Raw genomic sequence first — 20208 nt, 5'->3', positions numbered from 1 at the left:
AAAAACTTGTTGCTTGTTCTCTACGAGGGAAATTCTTAATAGAGAAGAATGTTATGAATTGATGCAAAATCAAAGATGATCTGAATAGAATCAAATCTATAATAGTAGTCGTCTCTGTGATTGTGAGGATAATGATCACAATCAAGTCAATTAGTTATCGATTTTGTAGGTCAGATGGTTGGGTTTTTTTTTTGGCCTGGACCATTCAATATTTCATTAAAGCAAATCCCTATACACAAAAATATTCATATACACAAAGTCATATTACCCATTCTAATTGTTTTATCAATATTTTTTTGGTGTAGCCAAATCCCTTAACTCCCTAGTGAGGAAATTTCCTTAACCAGTGCAAGTCACTTAACCTCACTCATATTCAGCTTCCTGTTATGAAAAAAGGGAATGCTAATAATATCTACCTAAGAGGGTTGTTTTAAGAATCAAATGAAATAACAACCTAGGTCTGAAACTATTATATAAATGCTAGTTGCTATTGTCATCATCATCATCATCATCATACAGACTAGCCTCTTTTAAATTAAAATTATGTTGAAGGAATCACAAGATTCCAAAACTTGGGGGCAGCTAGGTGCCACAGTGGATAGAGTACCGGCCCTGGAGTCAGGAGTACCTGAGTTCAAATCCGGCCTCAGACACTTAATAATTACCTAGCTGTGTGGCCTTGGGCAAGTCATTTAACCCCATTTGCCTTGCAAAAAACTTAAAACAAAAAGATTCCAAAACTCATTCCGTACCTCTGTAAAAGGGTCACAGTCAACAATACGGAATGTCTTCCCATAAATTGTGATGTTGATGCCCCGATTCAGATCTTTCCAGTGGTAACAGTCCCCACGGTCATTCTTGGGCAGTCGCTGGCGCTTGATGAATTTGCCCTGAGGAATTCCTGAGTTATCCACAACAGGCTCCATGACTGACATGCTGTCATCTTCCAGATAATAATAGATTCTCACCTTTCGGATCCTATAATGCTCCTCAGTAGACTGAGGGACATCCTCTTGGAAATAGGCATCAAATCTCAACAACTATCAAAAGAAAATGGTGGCATTATTAGGTTATCATCAAATAATATTAAGCCTTTTCACATATTAAGACACATTTGCACACACACACACACACACACACACACACATACACTGCAATACTTTGGTGATCAATGATTTTGTTAATATTCTACTAGTGTATTTCAAAACTCCTCTACCGCTTAGCAGATGGTCTTTAAGAACTGCTATGACCATAATGGTATTATGTTTTGCATGACTGAACATGTATAATCCTTATCAACTTGCTTACTGTCTCAGGGAGGGAGGAGGTAAGAAAGAGAAAAAAAAATTTAACTCAAAAAAAATTTTAAATGAATACTTAAAATTGTCTTTAGATGCAACTAAGGAGAAATAAAATATATTAAAAATGGGGGGGGGGGGAAGGAATGCTGATGCTGTGACCAAAAAGTTCATAACCCTACATCTACTCCATTGTTGAACCTCACTGAATTTACCTCTATAAGAAACAAGTGTCTTACCAAGAACTCAGAACAGCCATTAGGAAAGCATGACTGGTCTTCAAGGGTCTTGTCTAGATAATAAGGAACCAATCAACCAGGTAGGATCTTAATGAAGGAAGAGTTAAATAGAATAAAGAAGACAAAAAAGGAAAGTGACAAATGGTGAAGAGGCTGCAGGAAAATAGAGATATTAATAACTGTTAGTGGAGATGTGAATTGCATCAGGCAAACTAAAAAGCAATTTGAAACTATGCCTCAAAAATCATTAAACTATTCATACCCTTTGACAAAGCAATACTAACACTAACCCTATACTTCTAAAGAGAACAAAGAAAAAGGACTCTTTGCAGATTAATTTTTCACAGTTCATTTTTTTTTTGTGTGTGTGGCAAAGAACTGGAAACTAAGGAGGTATCCATCTACTGGAAATGACTGAACAAATTAAGACAATAGCTCATTAATGTACTAAAAGAAATGAGGAAAGAAACTGGTTCAGAAATCTAGGAAGAATTATATGAACTGATGCAGAGTGAAGTAAGTAAAAATAGGAGAACAATTGATATAAGAACACTGAAAACAAACAACTTTGCAGACCAAGGGATTTTGAACAATTCATTGAGGACCAATAATTAAGCATGCTAACAGGTCGAAGGGCTCATAATAGAGAAAAAAACCATACTTTTTGGAGATATCCAATGTGGGAATTTGATTTGCTTTACTATACATATTTATTAAAAGGGTTTCATTTTTCTTTTTCTTTTTTTTCAATGAGATATTAGATAAGGGGGTGATGGGATAGAGAATAAATAAATGCTTATTATTTTTTAAGTTTAAAAAATAGTTGTTTAAAAAATTATATAGAGTTAAGTTAAATAGCCATCACTACTATCCTCTAAGAACTTAAGTCTTGTGACATTCACTCTCTCCCTCTCTCTAAGGAGGCCTCAAAGATCTCAACTCTTTCAACTTGGCTGATATTACAGATCTTACAGAATTTTTGAAAATGATTGCAAGGTTGCACTGAATTATAATTTTTATTGTCCAAAAGATAATTTAAGGATCCTGGTGATGCAGGGAAAAGATGAAGAGAATTGTGAATGTAGCAAAGAAAATTGGGTGGAAATGTAAATTGACTAAGACCTTATTCTTGAGATGTAAATTGACTAGAAGTAGAGAATTATGATCCTAACAGAAACAGTTGTAATCTTAAAAGCTGCTTGGGTGGAGACCCCCCATTCTTGATTTACCATTGATTCATTGTTTAATGTAAAATTTGTATCCTGATCTCCTTAGGCTTTACCTAATTCCTTGTCTAGTAAGAGAAAGGGAGTTCACCTTTTGCCCTCTGGATGAGAGGCAAGACATAAAAACCTTCTCTATGGCCCAGTCAGTGCTGCTTGGCCGTTCTTTTATCTCTTTTATCTCTTCTATTTCTTCTATCTCTTCATCTCTCTCTCTCTCTCCCCCCAGCCCTTCATATGTCTTGTAACCTTTTAATAATTCTTTGTTTTATTTCTACCCTTGCTTTCTGGAGTCTGAATGATTCCTCACAGGCAGAACCAAACTCAAGTAGCCAGTGGTTAAAACAAGTTCATTACCTTTGAAACTAACAAATATCCTTATTTTAGGTTAATTGATGATATAACTATCCTTGTAAAATCTTAAACCCAAACATATGTCAAAAAAGGAAAAAAAATAATTTTGTGGTGAGTGAGTGGAAGTATGAAAACCTGAGACATCACAGAAACTGTCATAAAGTTTGAAGAAGATAAACAAAACAATGAGAAAATTAAATAAGTAATCAAATGAAGAGAACTATTACAATGATGTGGAAAGAATAAGTTTGCAAAATTCAATGGAAAACTAGTAAGTTATGTTAAATAGAGAAAGAAACAATGGGAAGAGAACAGAGATGAGGTTAATAAGGGATATGTAGGTGAATTGTGGTAGGTCAGAGACTTAATCCTTTCAGGCTAAGGCAGGGATCTATTGTTTTGCTAACAGGGGCTTGTTTTGAGCTAGGGGACAAGGATTTACTGGAGAACTTTGTCAGGGACAGGCAAGATACTTTACTAAAAGTTTACTGACCTCATCTTGTAAGGGATGGGGGGAAGGGAGGGAGTCAGTATTAATGTAAGGTACATGATCAGTAAAGAAGGAATAGAACACTTATAAAACATTTTTCTGTCCAATATTCAACTATTTTAAAACCACCAAAGAATTACTAAGAAAAAATAGAAAAAATAGCAAAATTCTTATGGAAAAGGGTTTGAAAAAGTCAACAATCTCAAAAGAAATATGAAAAGAAAAGAGAACCTAGCAAAGACAGATCTCAAACTATACCACAAAACAGTAATTATTAAAAACAAAATAGCATTGGTTAAAAAAAATAGAGAAACAACCAAAAGTTAGGTGTACAATATACAAAAGCAAATGTAGTACTACTGGCAACTAGGTGGTACAGTGAATAGAGCACCAGGTCTAGAGGTGGGAAAACACATTTTCACCAGTTCAAATCTGGCCTTGGACACTTATTAGTTGTGTGATCGTGGGCAAGTCACTTAACCTTGTTTACCTCCATGTCCTCATTTGTAAATGTGCTGGAGAAGGAAACGGCATAACTACTGCAGTATCTTTGCCAAGAAAACCCCAAATTGGGTCACAAAAAAGAGTCAGACACAATTGAAAAAAGGCAACAACAAAAACACCATAGTGTTATATAGTATTCAATAACTACTAAGGCCCCAGCACCAGGGATAAGGATTCATCATTTGATAAAAATTATTGGAAAAATTGAGAAATATGGAAGAAGGTGGATTTAGACCAATACTTAACACCAAATAATATATAATATATAAGCTCCAATGGATGTATAACTTAGATATAACTCTCCCATTTTCCATAGGCTACTTTGTCTGGGTTTTGACTCCAAAAAACAAAAAACAAACAAAAAAACAGTCATTCCCCCTCCCCCCCCATTAAGCTCATTCCCTGAAATCAAATTGACTCAGTTTTTGATATTCAATACCTTCTCAGCACCCTGAGCCCATCTACCTTGCTGATGGGGGGGGGGGGAGGCAGAACAAGAAACTCCTCCTAGAATCTTCCTTTATAGAGGGCTGGGAACTTTCTAGCCAACTCTCTATTTTCTATCAGCTGTTTTGCCTGTTTTAACTCTCCAACATTAGGGAAGGAAGCCCTTTTCCTTTTGCAGATTGTTTTCCTTTTTTGTATTGTAAGCTCCATGAAGGCAGGGACATTTTTTTAATTGTATCCCCAACATTTAGCACAATGTTTAGTTCAAAGTAAGTTCTTAATAAATGCTTACTGATTACTGACCATAGAAAAGGAAAATTGGGGAAAATTACTTATGGATTAATGAATAGGAGAAATAGGAGAAAATTTCATTAACCAAACAAAGCATAGAAAAGATAAAATAATTTTAATTACATAAAATTTAAAAGTTTTTGCACAAAGATAATAAAATTAAGATTAAAAGGGAAAACCTGGAAAAAAATCTTTGTTGCAAGCTTCTCTGACAAAGGTCTCGTTTGGAACTGCTTTGAATTTATATGAATAAGTACCATTCCCCAAATGAAAAATGGTCTAAAAAAATGAATAATTGTTCTTTAGGGATGAACCCCAGGTCAGCTACATCTATGTGAATAAATATTCAAAAGTACTACTCATTAGAGAAATGAAAATTAAAGCAATTCTGAGATTCCACTTCACACCCATGGAGTAGTAAAGATAACAAAAAATGCATTTTGAATATGATAATTGCTAGAGGGATTGTGGGAAAACAGGTGCACTACTGGTGAACCAATATTGAATACTATCATTCTGGAAAGCAATTTGAAATTATATATACATTTCTAAACAGCATATAATCTTTGGCCTAGTCATACCAAAGTAAAGCTTATATCCCAAAGAAATCAAAGAAAGAGGGGAAAAGTCTGTTTTGTGACAAAATTATTTATAGCAGCTCTTTTGGTAGTGGCAAAAAATTGGAAACTAAGGGGATATTCATTAGCTAAGCAATCACTGAATGAGTTGTGGCACATGAAAGTGATAGAGTTCTACTACTGTGCTGTAAGAAATTATTTCAAAAAGTTGTGTAAAGACTTCTATGAACTGATACAGAGTGAAGTCATTAGAACCAGAAGAACAATTTAACCTATACCATCAATGTTATAAAAAATTAACACCTTTAAAGAGCTTTACAAACTGATAAAGAATGAAATAAGAACCACAACAACATATATAATTACAACATTGTAAAAAATAAACTTTAAAAGCTATAAACACTATGATCAATACATTCATGATTCCAGAAAACTGCATATTTGTGACAAGAAATTTGTTTTTCTTTTCTTTTTTTTCCCAATGGAGGCAAAAGTGGGAGAGGGAAAAAAAATTTTCTGTTGGGGTCAAGATGTGGAATTCTACATACACTTTCAGATGAAGTCACTGTATTATTTGTTTCACTTAACTTTTATTGCAAAACAACTCCTAAAAAATGGGAGTAATAGATAACTTTAATGGGAAAATATCAACAATTTTTTTTTCAATTCTTATCAACTACAGAGCAATATTATACAGGTGTTTCAGGTGTAAGGTTATAATTTCAGATTTATATAATATTATTCAGGTGTATTTTTTTTTAGGTTTTTTTGTTTTGTAAGGAAAACGGGGTTAAGTAGCTTGCCCAAGGTCACACAGCTAGGTAATTATTAAGTGTCTGAGACCTGATTTGAACCCAGTTACTCCTGACTCCAGGGCCGGTGTCAGGTGTATTTTTAAGAATTATTTTATGTTAAAGTAGGTTGGCCTCCCTTTCTAAGTCCCCTTTTAGTCATTATAATTAATCTTGATCTTGCTGTTGCCTTTGACATTATCAACCAATCTCTCCTCTGTCTTCTCTCCTCCATGTTCTCCCCTTCCTTTGCTTCTATTACATTTTTTGTAGTTAACTATATTTGCTTCTCTCTCAGTTCTTCTCCTGCCTGCCTCACTGCTTCTTCAGTCTCTTTTTTTTGGACCATCATCCATCTCCAGGCTTGTAATCATGAGTGTCCTTCAAGGCACTGTCTGTCCTCTTTATATTCTTTCTCTTTTAGTCACTTCATTGACTCCAATGAAGCTAATCATCATGACTCCAACTCCCCAAATTCTATAGATCTGATTGATACCCACTTCTTTCCTGAACTGCAGACTTCTTATTAATATATTAACAAGTAATAAACAATCATGTCTATAGTTTAGGGAATTATATTTAATAATATTAATAAACTTCATTATAACAGCAACAATAATAATAGTTAGCATTTACATAGTGCTTTAAGGTTTGCAAAGCACTTCACAACTATTATCTCATCTGAGTCTCACAAAAACCCTGGGAGATATCTGTGCATTATCATTTTTTACATTTTACAGATGAGACACCAAACAAATAGCAGTTAAGTGGCTTGCCCAGGGTCAAAGAGCATTAAGTATCTGAGGCTGCATTTGAATTCAGATCTTCTTAACACTAATTCCACCTACTTGCCTCATTATCTTTTTCCCCCTAAATCTGTCCTATCCCTTTAACATCCCTATTTCTGTTAAAGGGACCACAATTGTAGTCATTCTTAGGCTGAAAACCTCCACACTATCTTTGATTCTTGCCTTTTCCTCAATCCTCAAATACAATCAATATCCAATAATTCAATCCAACCACTGACAACTCTTGTATATAACATCTCTCCCACCCTTCTTTCTAAATTCAAGGCCATTTCTCAGTCCCTCATCACCTCTCAAATCTACTACTCCAACAACCTTTTATTTGGCCTCTGTTTTCAGATTCTTTTTGTTCCAATCTATCTCCTGTACAGTTGCCAAAATCATCTTCATTACCTACAGGTCTGACCTTATTGTTCCCCTACTTATGAGACTCCAATGCCTTCCTGGTGCTTTTCACATTCAACCCTTTCTAGTCTCTACAATCCAGCCAACACATGGCTTACTAGCCAATTCCTGAATCTGGTATCCCATCTCCCATACTGTGTAGTAACCAATCCTAAAATTCACTTGTTTCTTAACTTGCAGCCTCATCATTTCCTTAAGGGAGCCTTTTCTTCATCCTTCCAAGCTGTTAGTACACTCTCCTTTTTCAAGTCACTTTTTGTTATGTTGTCTTCTAAATCTAGAAAGTAAACTCTTTGAGGACATGGGCTGTTTCTTTTTTTTATATATTCTTGATATTGGCTTGTATATAATAGGTGCTTAATAAATGTCTGTAAATAAAATTGAAGGTGACAGTTCTAAGAAAAGAGCAATGAGGCTTGTTCTTGCCCCTCTTGTTTCCTACCTGAGTGACCTTAGAGTGTAACTTAATCCTGCCAGGTTTTCAGTTTATCTATAAAATAAATGGGTTGCCCAGATGTTCTCTGAGGTCCCTTCCAGCTCTTGATCCATGATTCTATGCATTGAAGACAAGCTTCCAGGGAACAGCTGAAAGGTTCTGTAAACAAAGAGTCTGGTACCATGCCCTTGAAGGTCAGTCATTTGAAACCAGGCCTCTACTCCTTCAGATTCCAATAACTATTACATATAAAAGCAAAGTTTTAACTAACAATATAAATTGTAACAACTGTTTATCAACTATAAACTAATATTGATCACTGTTCACTGGGCTGGAAGAAAAAATCATAACTCAATCTAAATATGTTTATCCCCGAGAATTGTTTTAAGTTAAAGTACATTGACCTCCCTTTCTGATATTTCCCTTTAGGCAGCTGTATTTCCTAAATTGTCCCTTCAGTTGAAAACCTTTCCTTTATCCTAAACAACTGTATTTAAAAGCTCTGCTATTATAAATGTCACAATCCACTTTACAGAGTCCCAATTCAAGAGTTACAATTCATTCTTATAAATTATCGATAATGTTAAATTTGAGGGCATGGTGAATTTCCCTTTTAAGTCTCTTCTCCAAGGCAAGAAAAGTATCTAGAAGTGAAGAATGATCGTAGTGACTTTGTCATATGGCCTTTTACATGTTATCTATTGCAGACTACATGCAGACATACATAGTAAACCTATTTTAGGGAATTTGTTTTTTACATTCTACTTTTACAAATAAAAAGAACATTTTAAAAAAATGCAACTACAAGGATAATGAAGAGTCGGTATAGAGTTATTTCAGCCTCCTAAGCAATTCCATTATTACAGTTAATTTCCCTTAGATAATACAATTCTATGAATTTTCTCAATTAACAATAATTTTTAAATGCTTATGCTGGGTAATGGGAATACAAAGATGAAAATGAAATCGTATCTGCCCTCAAGGAGCTTACATTCTACCAATGAAATAATATTTAAATATATAACCAATACAAAATAATTATAAAGTAATTCAGGAGGTTGACCTATTTTAGGATGTAGTGCTTTAATTAGCCTTTGAAAGAAACCAAGAATTGATTCTAAGAGGTGGAGGTGAGGAAGGAGATATAGAGATGGAATGGAATAGCATGTTCAGGAAACACTAAGAAAACTAGTTTGTGATGTTGGGAAAATAGGCTTGGGGAAGGGGGCTTGAAGGATTAATGTGGGTTTATTTGGATGACAAAATCACCAAGGCTCTATCTATGACTCACAAGGGTAAGAAAAGGCCTAGATTCACAAGTTCATAGGTTAAGTTTTTTAACAAGGTAAAGAAAGGGAGTTTTTAGAAGTAGTGAAGTTTAAACAAAGAAGAAACAGCTACCAACTAGACTAGTGAAAGAGCATCAAGGATAGCTAAGGAGGAAAGAGTATCAGCCATGAGATGTGACAGGTCTTAGATCAACACCTGGATGCAGGATGGAGAAGGGGGTGGGCTGAACTTATATAGAGAATCTAGCCCACTTCTTGTGTAGGGAAGAGTCACAGGGAGGGGTTATGGACTGACCCACCTGGAGTCAGTCATATACCTTAGAAGGATGAGAGCCAGAAAGATGGAGGAGGGGTGTGGGGAAGGTGGCTGAAGCTATTTTTTTTATTAACTTAGTGAATTTACATTTGAGAAGAAGTTAAATTGAACAATGGGGAATGAATCAGAGGCCCACAGAAAATGTCAGAAAAGCACAGATCATAGTTCCTTAATATTACAGGAAAGGTTAAACAAATATTTCCTTAATATTTCTTCTTCAACAGTTTGGATTGTAGAGCATGTGAAAGGTAGTATCATATCATAATAGACTGAGGTCAGTTTGTGAAGAGCTTTGAATGCTCAATAGAGGAATTGTTGATCTTAAAGAGAAAAGAAGCCTCTGAAGTTAACTGAATAGTTAATAATATTAATATTATATTAATATTAAATTAATTAATAATAAAATAATATTTTGACAGCTAAGTAGAGGAAGTAATGGAGAGAGACTTGTGGCAGAAAGACTAATTAGAATCCTATGAAAATAGTCCAGGCAAGAAGAGATGAGGGCCAGGATGGAGATCATGATCATGGAAGTGGAGAGAAGGGGAGATAAATGAAAAATGTAGTAGCAGATTCAATCAATATAGTTATAGAATTAATGTATTTGAATCCTTTCAATTTTGACCAACTAAATGTCTTATATTCTGTAGCTATCAATGGGAGAATAAAAAATTCATTAATTAGAATATCCCATTTCCTCATCTTTTCTGAATCAAAAGGAATTAAGCAATTAAGTTCTGAGAGGCTTCACCTTTTTAAGCACCACCATTGCTGTAATTGACTTCATAATGTCTGGATTGTAATTTTTATGACCCTTTTTATTATTATATATATATATATATATATATGGATATGTTTGCTTCTTAGAATTCTGTAATTGCAGTGCTATCCTTCCTGATTCTGATGAACAAAATTTATATCACTTTTTAGAAAATAAAGGGGGCAGCTAAGTGGCACAGGAGCACTGGCCCTGGAGTCAAGAGTACTGAGTTCAAATGTGACCTCAGACACTTAATAATTACCTAGCTGTGTGGCCTTGGGCAAGTCACTTAACCCCATTGCCTTGCAAAAATCTAAAATATATATATGTATTACACTCATAAACACATTTATACATATCTATATTAATAAGTAAAGGCTTTCTCTCCTTATTAGGATCTTTGTGTATTGGAACTTCATCCTCCCCCTCTCACAACTTTCCCTTTCTTCTAGAATATGAGTTAGCATTACCATGTAGAATCCTGAAGCAAAAAAAAAAGACAAAATTACCTCCACCAAAGGCTGTTTATAATTTCATCTGAGGGCAATCCAAGGACACTTTACTGCATTAGTTGTCTACTCTCCATTTTGCTTTCTCCCAGTTGACTTCTCATTTCCTCAATGATAACTTCAATCCAAAGAACCTGGTATTGTAGATAAGATGAATCTAATCATAATTAGATTCATATTATCATAATTATCATAATTAGAACCCTCAACTTAGAGGTCAGTTAGATCTTAATTCAAATTTTGCCTTAGACACTGACTGGCTGTGCATAGTCCTGGAAAAACTACTAAATCTCTCAATCTCAGTTTCCTCATCTGTAAAATAGAGATAATAATAGTACCCACCTTACAGGGTTAATACAAAAAGTCAAATGAGATACTATCTGCAGAGTATTTCGAAAACCAAGAGAGATACATAAATAGCCATTATTATATGAAAATCCTCCCTATCCCCTTTGTTAGTCAACCTTGAGTTAAATTGAGAAATAATCTGGCCATATTCTTATGCTCTTCCATCAATTACTTTGCTTCAAGATCCCAACTGTAGACCTAGAAGTGGAGGTCATAGACAATATCTAACATCCTTCGGCCAAGTCCCATCCTTGACCTCTCAAAAGGAAAGGACATCTCTAACACCTAAGAGACAGGACTTTTCCTAAACAAAAGGGAAAGCTGTAAAGTCATTTTTGAGGGAGCTATCTCACCATCTCCTCCATACAGACACTCACACACCCATCCAAATGATGTGGAGGACAACAGCACCATCAACCTTCAGGTACAAGGACTTTCAGCTCGATCTCTCTCTCTCTCTCTCTATTGCAGACACTGAATAATTAGTCATTTGGAGATGCACTCTACACCAATGTAGGTGCAACAGTGGGCCTCATGGAAGAGACATGATTCCCTTCCCAACACAGGAAGTAACAAGGATCTATAGAAGAATTTGGAATGGATTCCAGGAAACCCCTTAATTCTACTGTCTTCCTGATGTTTAATATTTTCAATTGAGAAAAATTATCATTTCTGTATTATATTAATATACACAGGACCCAAAGATGCCCCTTTTTTTACTTGCTCAAAGGTCAGTCTTTCAAGGACATTTTTAATCTAGTCCAAAAATTCATTCCACCAAGACCATCTTATCTAGTGGAATTCTCATTGTAACCCCACTATCATTCAACTTCATTAGGACTGGATGAGAATAGATTCTTTTTTGTAGATGGCTGAAGTCAGAATGATCTGGGAGTCATTGATCACATGATCAGTGTCACAGTCCCCATTTCTCATTGTACTATTCATTCTCTCAACTTTTAACCAAGCAGAGTTGATTTTCACTTGTCAGGGGCATACCCTTTTCCAAAAGTATTTAATTTTCATAGGTAATTAAATACCTTTTCCAAAGGTATTTAAACTGTCAAAGACCTCCTTTTGGGAGAGACCCCAAACCTCAATTTACTGATTATTTGCCAGACTAATTAACAAATTGATTATTAATTACCTAGAAACTGTCCCAAATTTTTCCTCTACATAACTTCCTATATATATATATATATATATATATATTTGTTTGCATATTGTCTCCCCATCAGACTGTGAGCTCGAGGGAAATGCTTACTTAGCACAATACCCTCACCCATAGTAGGCACTTAATAAATACTGATTGATTGATTGATTGTCTTGGCAGGTTATGAGAGATTGGGGAATTAAAACTGGGCTGTGAAAATAAACAGGAGTCAAAAAAAAAGAGCAGGAGAACAGGCCACTGTCCGCCTTCGGACTTCATTAGCCAAAAGATGACAGAAACACATTGTGATTGACAACTTGGAGGTAACTGTCTTTAAGAACCATGGAAATGAGGAGATAGATTTAAATTCCCAACTTTTTTTTTCTTGTGGCTGAAGTAGTCACAGGTGTTATAATAAATAATACATTTTCTTGTTTCTGCCCCTTTATAACTGCTACCTTTTTCTTGATTGATTTATTAGCTAAATCAGAGAGAGACCTCAGTTTGCTCAGTCAGGAGTTTCATCTGACTAGGGGAAGCTTGTGAGAGTTATGGTTTATGAATTTTTTTAATGAATAATTTGAACATTTGCACAAACTTCTTAAGAATGAAAATATAAATCTGATTCAGTGATTTTCTTTTGCTTTTGGTCCAAGAGAGTCATTGTTTGGAATCAAAGCAGGGGCCTGCTAGCCAATCTCTATCTCCACATTAGAGTAGGAAGGAGAAAAGAAAGAGGGCAGCCAAATGGAAGGCTCCAGTCCAAACCCAAACCCCATGAGGGTACAGCCCACCACAAATGTGCTCTGGGGGAATCAGTTGTGCCCATTTCTGTTTGGGGAAGGGGGTGTGGAACAGAGCAAGAAGTCCATCTCAGCCAAACTCTATCCTCTATGGCAACACTTTCTGACTGCAGAGGAATTAACTATGAGGAAGAAACAGATGAAATCTCCTTATTTTAAGACTACTCAAACTGATGGATCAACTGTGACGGATGCAGCTCCTCTCAACAGTTCAGTGATCAAAGGCAATCCTGAGAGAACTGTTATGGAAAATGACATCCACATACAGAAAAAAGCAAAACAAAACCAAAATACTATGGAGTTGGAATGCTGAGCAAAGCATATAATATTCAATTTAAAAAAATTTATGTTTTTTCTTTCTTTTACATGGGTTTCCCCCACTTAGTTCTAATTCCATTTTTACAAGATGAATATGAATGTTAAACACAATTGTAGATGTACAATTTTTACTAGATTGTTCCCTACCAAGGGGAAGAGAGAGGGAAGGGAGGGTGATTTGTGGAACTCAGAAATTGTAAATGGATGAATGTTGAAAACTACCTTTGCATGTAATTAGAAAAAAAATAAAGTGAAAATAAAAACAAAAATGACTCCTCAAACTCATACAAAAAGTTTTCATTCCAAGTGCTGCTATAAGCAAATTTATCTTATAATTTTTTTCTCTGTTTATATCCCTCACTGCTTTTTAACAGCTTGTCATAAAAGGTATATTAGCAATACTCTGGTCTGCAATATATGTGTGCCTAAAACATTTTTATTGGACAACTCAGGTGACATACTAGAAATCATGGTCAATATGTAAGCTAGAGGGTAAAAAAGAGATTACAGAAATAGATTAATTACATATTTAGTAATTAGATTTTCCAGCAAAAAGTCATTTCCACAAAGATGTGGAGGACAAAGAAGTGAGTTCAAATTTCTGTTTCTACCACAATCTGCTCATAGTGAAAAGTTATTTTATGAAAGGAATTTATTGCTCTTTATCAATTAGTTAGAATGTATTCATTCTTCAGAGAGGTTCTCTGCAGGATGTAAAGGGGGAAATGAGGGTCAACAATCTTATTTATTTTTTTAAATTTGACATTTAGTTGGTCTTTAAGATGATATTACACAAATTATAATAAACTGGGAGGAGATGCATTTTACTTTTGAAATAGAGTTTTCAGATATCTTTTAGCTTGTAAAGTTTGATATTTTCCTATCACACAACACAAATTTAAAAGATTCCACTTTTATTTTGCTCAAATATTTTTGTGGACAAAGTTTAGGAATATGGAGCAATGGAAGAAAATTATTTCATCTGCTAATGAGAAAAAAAAGCGTCTGATAGTTGCTTTTTTTCAGCTGTATCAGCAGCTAAGAAAAAATATCAAAAACACAATTGATTCACATTGATACCAAATAGACTTAAGTGAGAACAATGAAAATACATCAAGTAAATTTTAGTTTACAAAAAATTATTTCAACACCTTCCCATGCTATTAAAAGCCAAATCAAATGACAAAAAAATCAGTGTGTTTACACCTTTTTTCCTATCTCAAGACTCATAGTTAAAAATTCTAAAATGCAAGCTTCTGACAATTAGAAAAATTATGATGCACAAAATATGAAAACCAAACCCTCAAACCAAATTTACTACAAATTTCTATTATCCCTTGAATAACTGATAGAAAAGATGAAATATATTTTGTAAATTTAAAACTTCACAGAAAGTCAGAGATGGCAAATACACTAAAAGTCAACTATCACTCAGAGACTTAATTGGATAGTTCAATTAGCCAAGATATGGACCATCAACTATCTTACTTACAGATTAGATTCCATAGAACCATAAATGGTTGACCAGGAGGCCCAAAACTAGATGGAATGGGCCAAACACTCAGTTTGGAAAGAAACGGTAATGTCAACAATAGCTCTTTAATTCTGGAATGAAATGAAATTACCTATTATATTGTACAGAGATAGATTTGGTGAACTGAATGGATGGCATAAATCAAATAATGACAGATAAAATATGGTACCCCAAGAAGTCATTTGAAAAAAAAAAGACCCAAGATAAGTAAAAAAGGTCCAAGAACAGTCAAATTAATGACACACTTGAAGGAGAAAATTAGAGAAATATTTGTCTAGCCTCCTGTAATATTAAGGAACTATCATTATTCTATACCTTCTGACATTTTCTGTAGGTCTCTCTCTTGTTCAGTTTAATCCTCTTCTCAAATGTAAATTCACTAAGTCCATTCCCCCACCTCTCCACCACCTGCCTGGCTCTTAGCCTTCCAAGGTGTATGCCTAACTCCAGTCATGTCCAGGTGGGTCACTCCTTGACTTGGCTTCTCCCTATAAGATTTCTGCTCACTCTCTTCTCCATTCTGGATCCATAATGACCTAAACCCAGTCACTTCTCAAGACTATTTCTCTTTTCTCCTTAGCTATCCTAGATGTTCTCACTAGTTTAGTTGGTAGCTGTTTCTTCTTTGTTTAAATTTTAATACTTCTAAAAACTTACTGTATTTACCTTATTAAAGAACTTAACTTGTGAACTTTTTGTAGTAACCTGTAAACTTTCACAGTAACCTGTGAATTAAAATCTATTTATCTTTTCTTACCCTCCTAAGTCAGAGAATCTGGTGATTTCTTCACCCATAATGAACCCACATCAATAACCCCTATCCCCCAGTCTATTTTCCAGGCATCAATACTACTTCATTACCTAAGAAAACAAACTAAAAAGTAATCCAAAATGTACTAAAAAAGGGAAAAAAATATGATAAATACTAAAGTATTATCCAGACTGTAAATCAACTGTGGAGATAGCAAGATTAGGTGGAGGAATAAAACAGGGTTATACAGTGGGGAAAACAGCAATGAGGAGAAAATATCAATAGATATAAAAATCTACTTACCACAGAGCAAAGGCATGGAGAAAAATAAAAAAACAAGAGAAAAGACATTGCATCTTGCTCTTTAGTAGTTAAGTCTGCCATTTTTCTTGCAGAACTATAAACATATTCAATAGAGATGGGAGGAACTAGTCACCTAAATATTTGAATTTAGGATTTTCATTCTGACTTTAATGGAATCTTTTAACATCAGAGATCCTGCCACTACAGAGTACTTTTTAAAAGAAGGAACAAATTAGTATAACTGGAGTTCTTACCCCCTACCCCCAGTTTCAGGATCAATACACCTTGTCTTTAAATTGTATTCTGAAAATAATATAGTGACTTCTCTGGATAATGTCTATCATTTACTAACTAAAATCTTCTTCCTTACTACAGAATGCCTCTTTTAATTCAGAGTGCAGCTGTTTGACTAAGAGCTGAAGCACTTGAAAAAAAAATCTTCCCCTTGGCATATTCTCCGAAGTCTGGTTTATTACTAACTCCTCTGCAAGGAGTAAGCTCATCATGTAAACAAAGGAGCTCATACAATCTGAGAGAAATGATTATTAATAACCAATGAAATAAGGAGATACAAAGTTCCCCTCTTTTTTCTAAAGTCCTCATTTCAGGACTTGGCAGGATTGCTGACAGAAGATAGGATTAACATTCTCCTCAATCTAGGAATTGCTACTCCACCCAACTTTACAAGAAATTTAATCCAAAGTGAAACTCTCAACCCCTTGTGTACTACTCAGGCTTCCTTTGGAGATATAAATTCTTTAACTAGATTCCCCAAGGCTGGGCAATTTAGAAGTAAATGACTTAATCAAAGTTATATCCTTCATTTGATTAGGTCCACCTCTCATTGTATTTAATTCTCTCTCATTTTTAACCAGAGTTGATTTCTACTGTTAATAACATCCACTCATCCAATAACATTTGGCATTCAGGAATGACACTGCCCCTTTTATTAATAAAGTGCTAGAATTATTCTGATTAATTACTCAGAAAATACATCTCTCAAAGCTTTTAACATCACAAATCCCAAACTATACCTTTTTGTCAAAGGCTACATGTGCAGGAATAAACTCAGAAGGTGGACACTGCTTGGGTTCTTGATAGGTCAGTATAGGTATCTTATTGGTCAAGTCATCCAACTCAGTTTGAGACAGTTGGTTCACATGGAGAGATTCTTTGCCAACCCCCACTTTTGGCATTCGAGAGTATGGATAACCATTCCTGTAACCAAATATTTGGTTTCTCTGAAAAGAAGTTTTCTGAGGAAGGAAATGAAATCATTAAGAACACTACCATATGTGCATTTGCTACATATTACTGTAGAGCATATTACTGTAAAAACAATTTTTATTCCTTATTTTTAAACATCATTAAACTTCCATGGGGAAAGTAAACAATTTTTGGTGAAGTATTAAATGATTTGTCTAGAGCTAGCTAATAGTGAGGTAGTAATTGAGTTGAAAATAAGATTTATTAAGTCCTGCCCCTTTAATTTAAAACTGAATCATCTTTGGAAATAGAGTAAAAAAAGTATTTTATCAGCTAGGATTGACCATTTTTTCTCATAATTAACAGTCTTCTAGTGTTATATATTAACAACAAAATTCAGTAACCTGAATGCCAGTTCTGAAAAATCTATTTTAATCTTTAATAAAAAAAAAATTTCTTGCCCTCAGCCTAATTCATTGAATCCTGGTTTAACTTTCAAGACAGGGTTATATGGCAGCTAGGAAGCACAGTAGATGATATATTTGTATGTAGAGTCAGAATGACCTGAGTTCAAATTTGACTACCTTAGTTTCCTTGTCTATAAAATAGGGATTAAAAATAGCACCAGCCTCCCAGGAATGTTTTTAAGTGTCAAATGAAACATTTGTAAAACTGTATAGTGCTGGCACCAATATAGTCCCTCCTTCTGTCTCCTTATTTGAATGGATATGCTAGATTAAAGGTCCTTTCTTATATATAAGAAGATGCAAGATGAATTCATATTTTCTATTAAAGCAACTCACACAGGTCACTTTCAATAAGAACTGTACCTGATTCACAATACATGGGTAAGAATGTGATTTTACAGTTACAGATGAACTCTTGTAACCAGGAAATCCTCTCTACTAAAGCAGGAAGGTATCTCATTTATAAAACATATTCTTAGCAATGATGTCAAAACTCAAATACAAACAGATCCCTGTGGACTACATGTTGACTTTAAAAACCATATATCTATACTGTATTTTTATTTGATTTGTTAAACAATTCCCAATTACATTTCAATCTGGTCCTAACCATACAAAATTTCACAGAATCCTTGCAGTCTGAGCCATGAGGCTCTGTTCTAGTACTAAGATTAAATGACAAGTTCATCAATATGTAGCAGATACAGTAAGTGAAACAAGTTTTCCTGACTCTGAGTTCAGTTCTCTGTATCATGCTACCTAATGACATATAAATTGAGAAATATCCTACATTGCAAGCTACTTCTCTAAAGGGTAAGTCAAATAAGAAATGTATTTTGCAATGTATTTAAACACTATAAAAGATGATGATTGTGGTGGTAGTAGCAGTAATAGTAGCTATAGTATCCATTTTTCCCCACTGTTTTCCTTGATCCCCAAGGACAAATGAAGCATCTATTGCTTCGATTTTCTTCTTTTTGGATATGGAGCATCACTGATTTGTAATAAGCCTCACCTTTAAATTCTCATGCAGGACTAGGCCAATCCTACAAAAGTGACCTTTCAAGTCTTCCTTTCAGAAAAACTTTTGTGTAGGTTTCCACCAATGGCCCACATACCACAAATAGGACTTTCATATCATTTTCATCTTTACAGGTACCACTTAAAATACTGGTTTGGATGCACAGTGCTCACAATTCATTCTGCTTGGGTGACAGCAATGGATAAACCAGAAGTTCATGCTTGATAAATCACTCAAATTGCCTGCTTTTAAGAATGGCCACAGGCTCACGTTCAAAAACTTTTGGCTTTTTACTAAGGTACTAATTCACTATCTTTGTAAATCCACTAGTATCATTTTCATATTGCATCGAATTCTTGCATCTAATTCTTAAGATTAAAGATGTTCAACATATGCAAAGACTTAATAATTGCCCTAAAACCTAGATAAGTAAAAGGAGGGTATCTCAGAATCTTTATTCCCTCATCAAATTTGACATCTAAATTACAACATTCTCGTCTCCAAGTGAAATGCATTGGCAATTCTGTCCCACTGAATTCAACGAATATCATGCACTTGGAACATAAAACTAAATGTAAAATATGAGTTTCTCTGGTTGCTGTTGAGAGAAGTGATGCGAATGAGGTGAAGGCTAGAGATGGACCTTGGAGAAGATAGGAGAGTAAAGGGAGAGAGCTGGAAGGTGGGCTGCGATGGTAAGAAGGAGGGATGGAAGTTGGCAGAGGGCTGGGAAAAAAGGATGGGAATTGGAAGGAAGAGGGTTAAGGTGGCAGGGGTGGAGGATGACCTGAGGGAAAGGCTGGGAGTTGGTCGGGAGGGCTGAGGCTACAAGCTGACCTGGGAGAAAGGATAAAAGGACTAAGGTGGAAGGAGATAGGGCTGAGAGAAGGGGGTGGGGTGGGGTTGAGGGGTGTATTTGGTGGTGGGAGGAAAGGACTGATTAGGGGAGAAGTTTAAAGCTAGGGATGAATGGGTGGGTTATGGGGTTGAAGAGCAGGAAAGGATTTGGAGAAGGGATGCAGCTTGGGCGAGGGGCGGTGGAGCTGGAGGCTGGGCTGGGGACTGAGGTGCGAGAGGCAAAGGACTGTGACTAGGGGCAGCTGGGGAGTGGGCGAGCCGAGGCCTGCGGGGCTGGGCCGTTCCTCACCGTGGGGTCGCTGAAGGAGTAGCCCGGCAGCAAGGGCAGCCCGTGAACAGGTTTGGACACCATCTCCGCCGCGGCTGCCGCCTTCTAGGGCCCGGCTTCTGTGCAACCCGTTACCCTGGCGACAGGAATCCGCACGAGGGCTGTGCAACCATGGTAACAGCAAACATTCGGAGGCCAGGGAACTGGGGGAGGCAGCGGCAGCCGGAACCGGGAATGACGCATCTGCGCTTGCGCGCTCCTCCCGTCCCAGCCTTCTTCAAAATGCAACGGGCGGGCTGAGGGGGTTCTCTGGTGCCCTGGGGGGTGGGGACAGCCTGACCCGCGGTGTAAGATTATATAGAGGCGCCACGTCTCCTTCCTTCCTTCCTTCCTTCCTTCCTTCCTTCCTTCCTTCCTTCTCGTCTCTTTTTTCTTTTTTCCT

The 20208-nt window shown here is 35.8% G+C and overlaps 1 protein-coding gene across 2 annotated transcripts in view; it reads right to left on the bottom strand.

The window, feature by feature from the left end:
• The window catches only part of EFHC1 (EF-hand domain containing 1), a 93840-nt gene extending 73856 nt beyond the window's left edge, over window positions 1-19984 (bottom strand). For both annotated transcript variants that reach the window (XM_074237185.1, XM_074237186.1), the window contains exons 1-3: window positions 19788-19984; window positions 16981-17202; window positions 753-1040 (exon numbers count right to left, since the gene is read on the bottom strand). In XM_074237185.1, coding sequence (XP_074093286.1) covers window positions 753-1040; window positions 16981-17202; window positions 19788-19850 — 573 coding nt within the window. In that variant the 5' untranslated portion in view covers window positions 19851-19984. The remainder of the gene's footprint in view (window positions 1-752; window positions 1041-16980; window positions 17203-19787) is intronic.
• Between the last annotated feature and the right edge of the window lie 224 nt (window positions 19985-20208).

The sequence above is a fragment of the Macrotis lagotis genome, chromosome 5, assembly GCF_037893015.1.
Source record: "Macrotis lagotis isolate mMagLag1 chromosome 5, bilby.v1.9.chrom.fasta, whole genome shotgun sequence".
NCBI classification, from domain to species: domain Eukaryota; kingdom Metazoa; phylum Chordata; class Mammalia; order Peramelemorphia; family Peramelidae; genus Macrotis; species Macrotis lagotis.
This window is presented reverse-complemented; position numbering and strand designations above follow the sequence as displayed.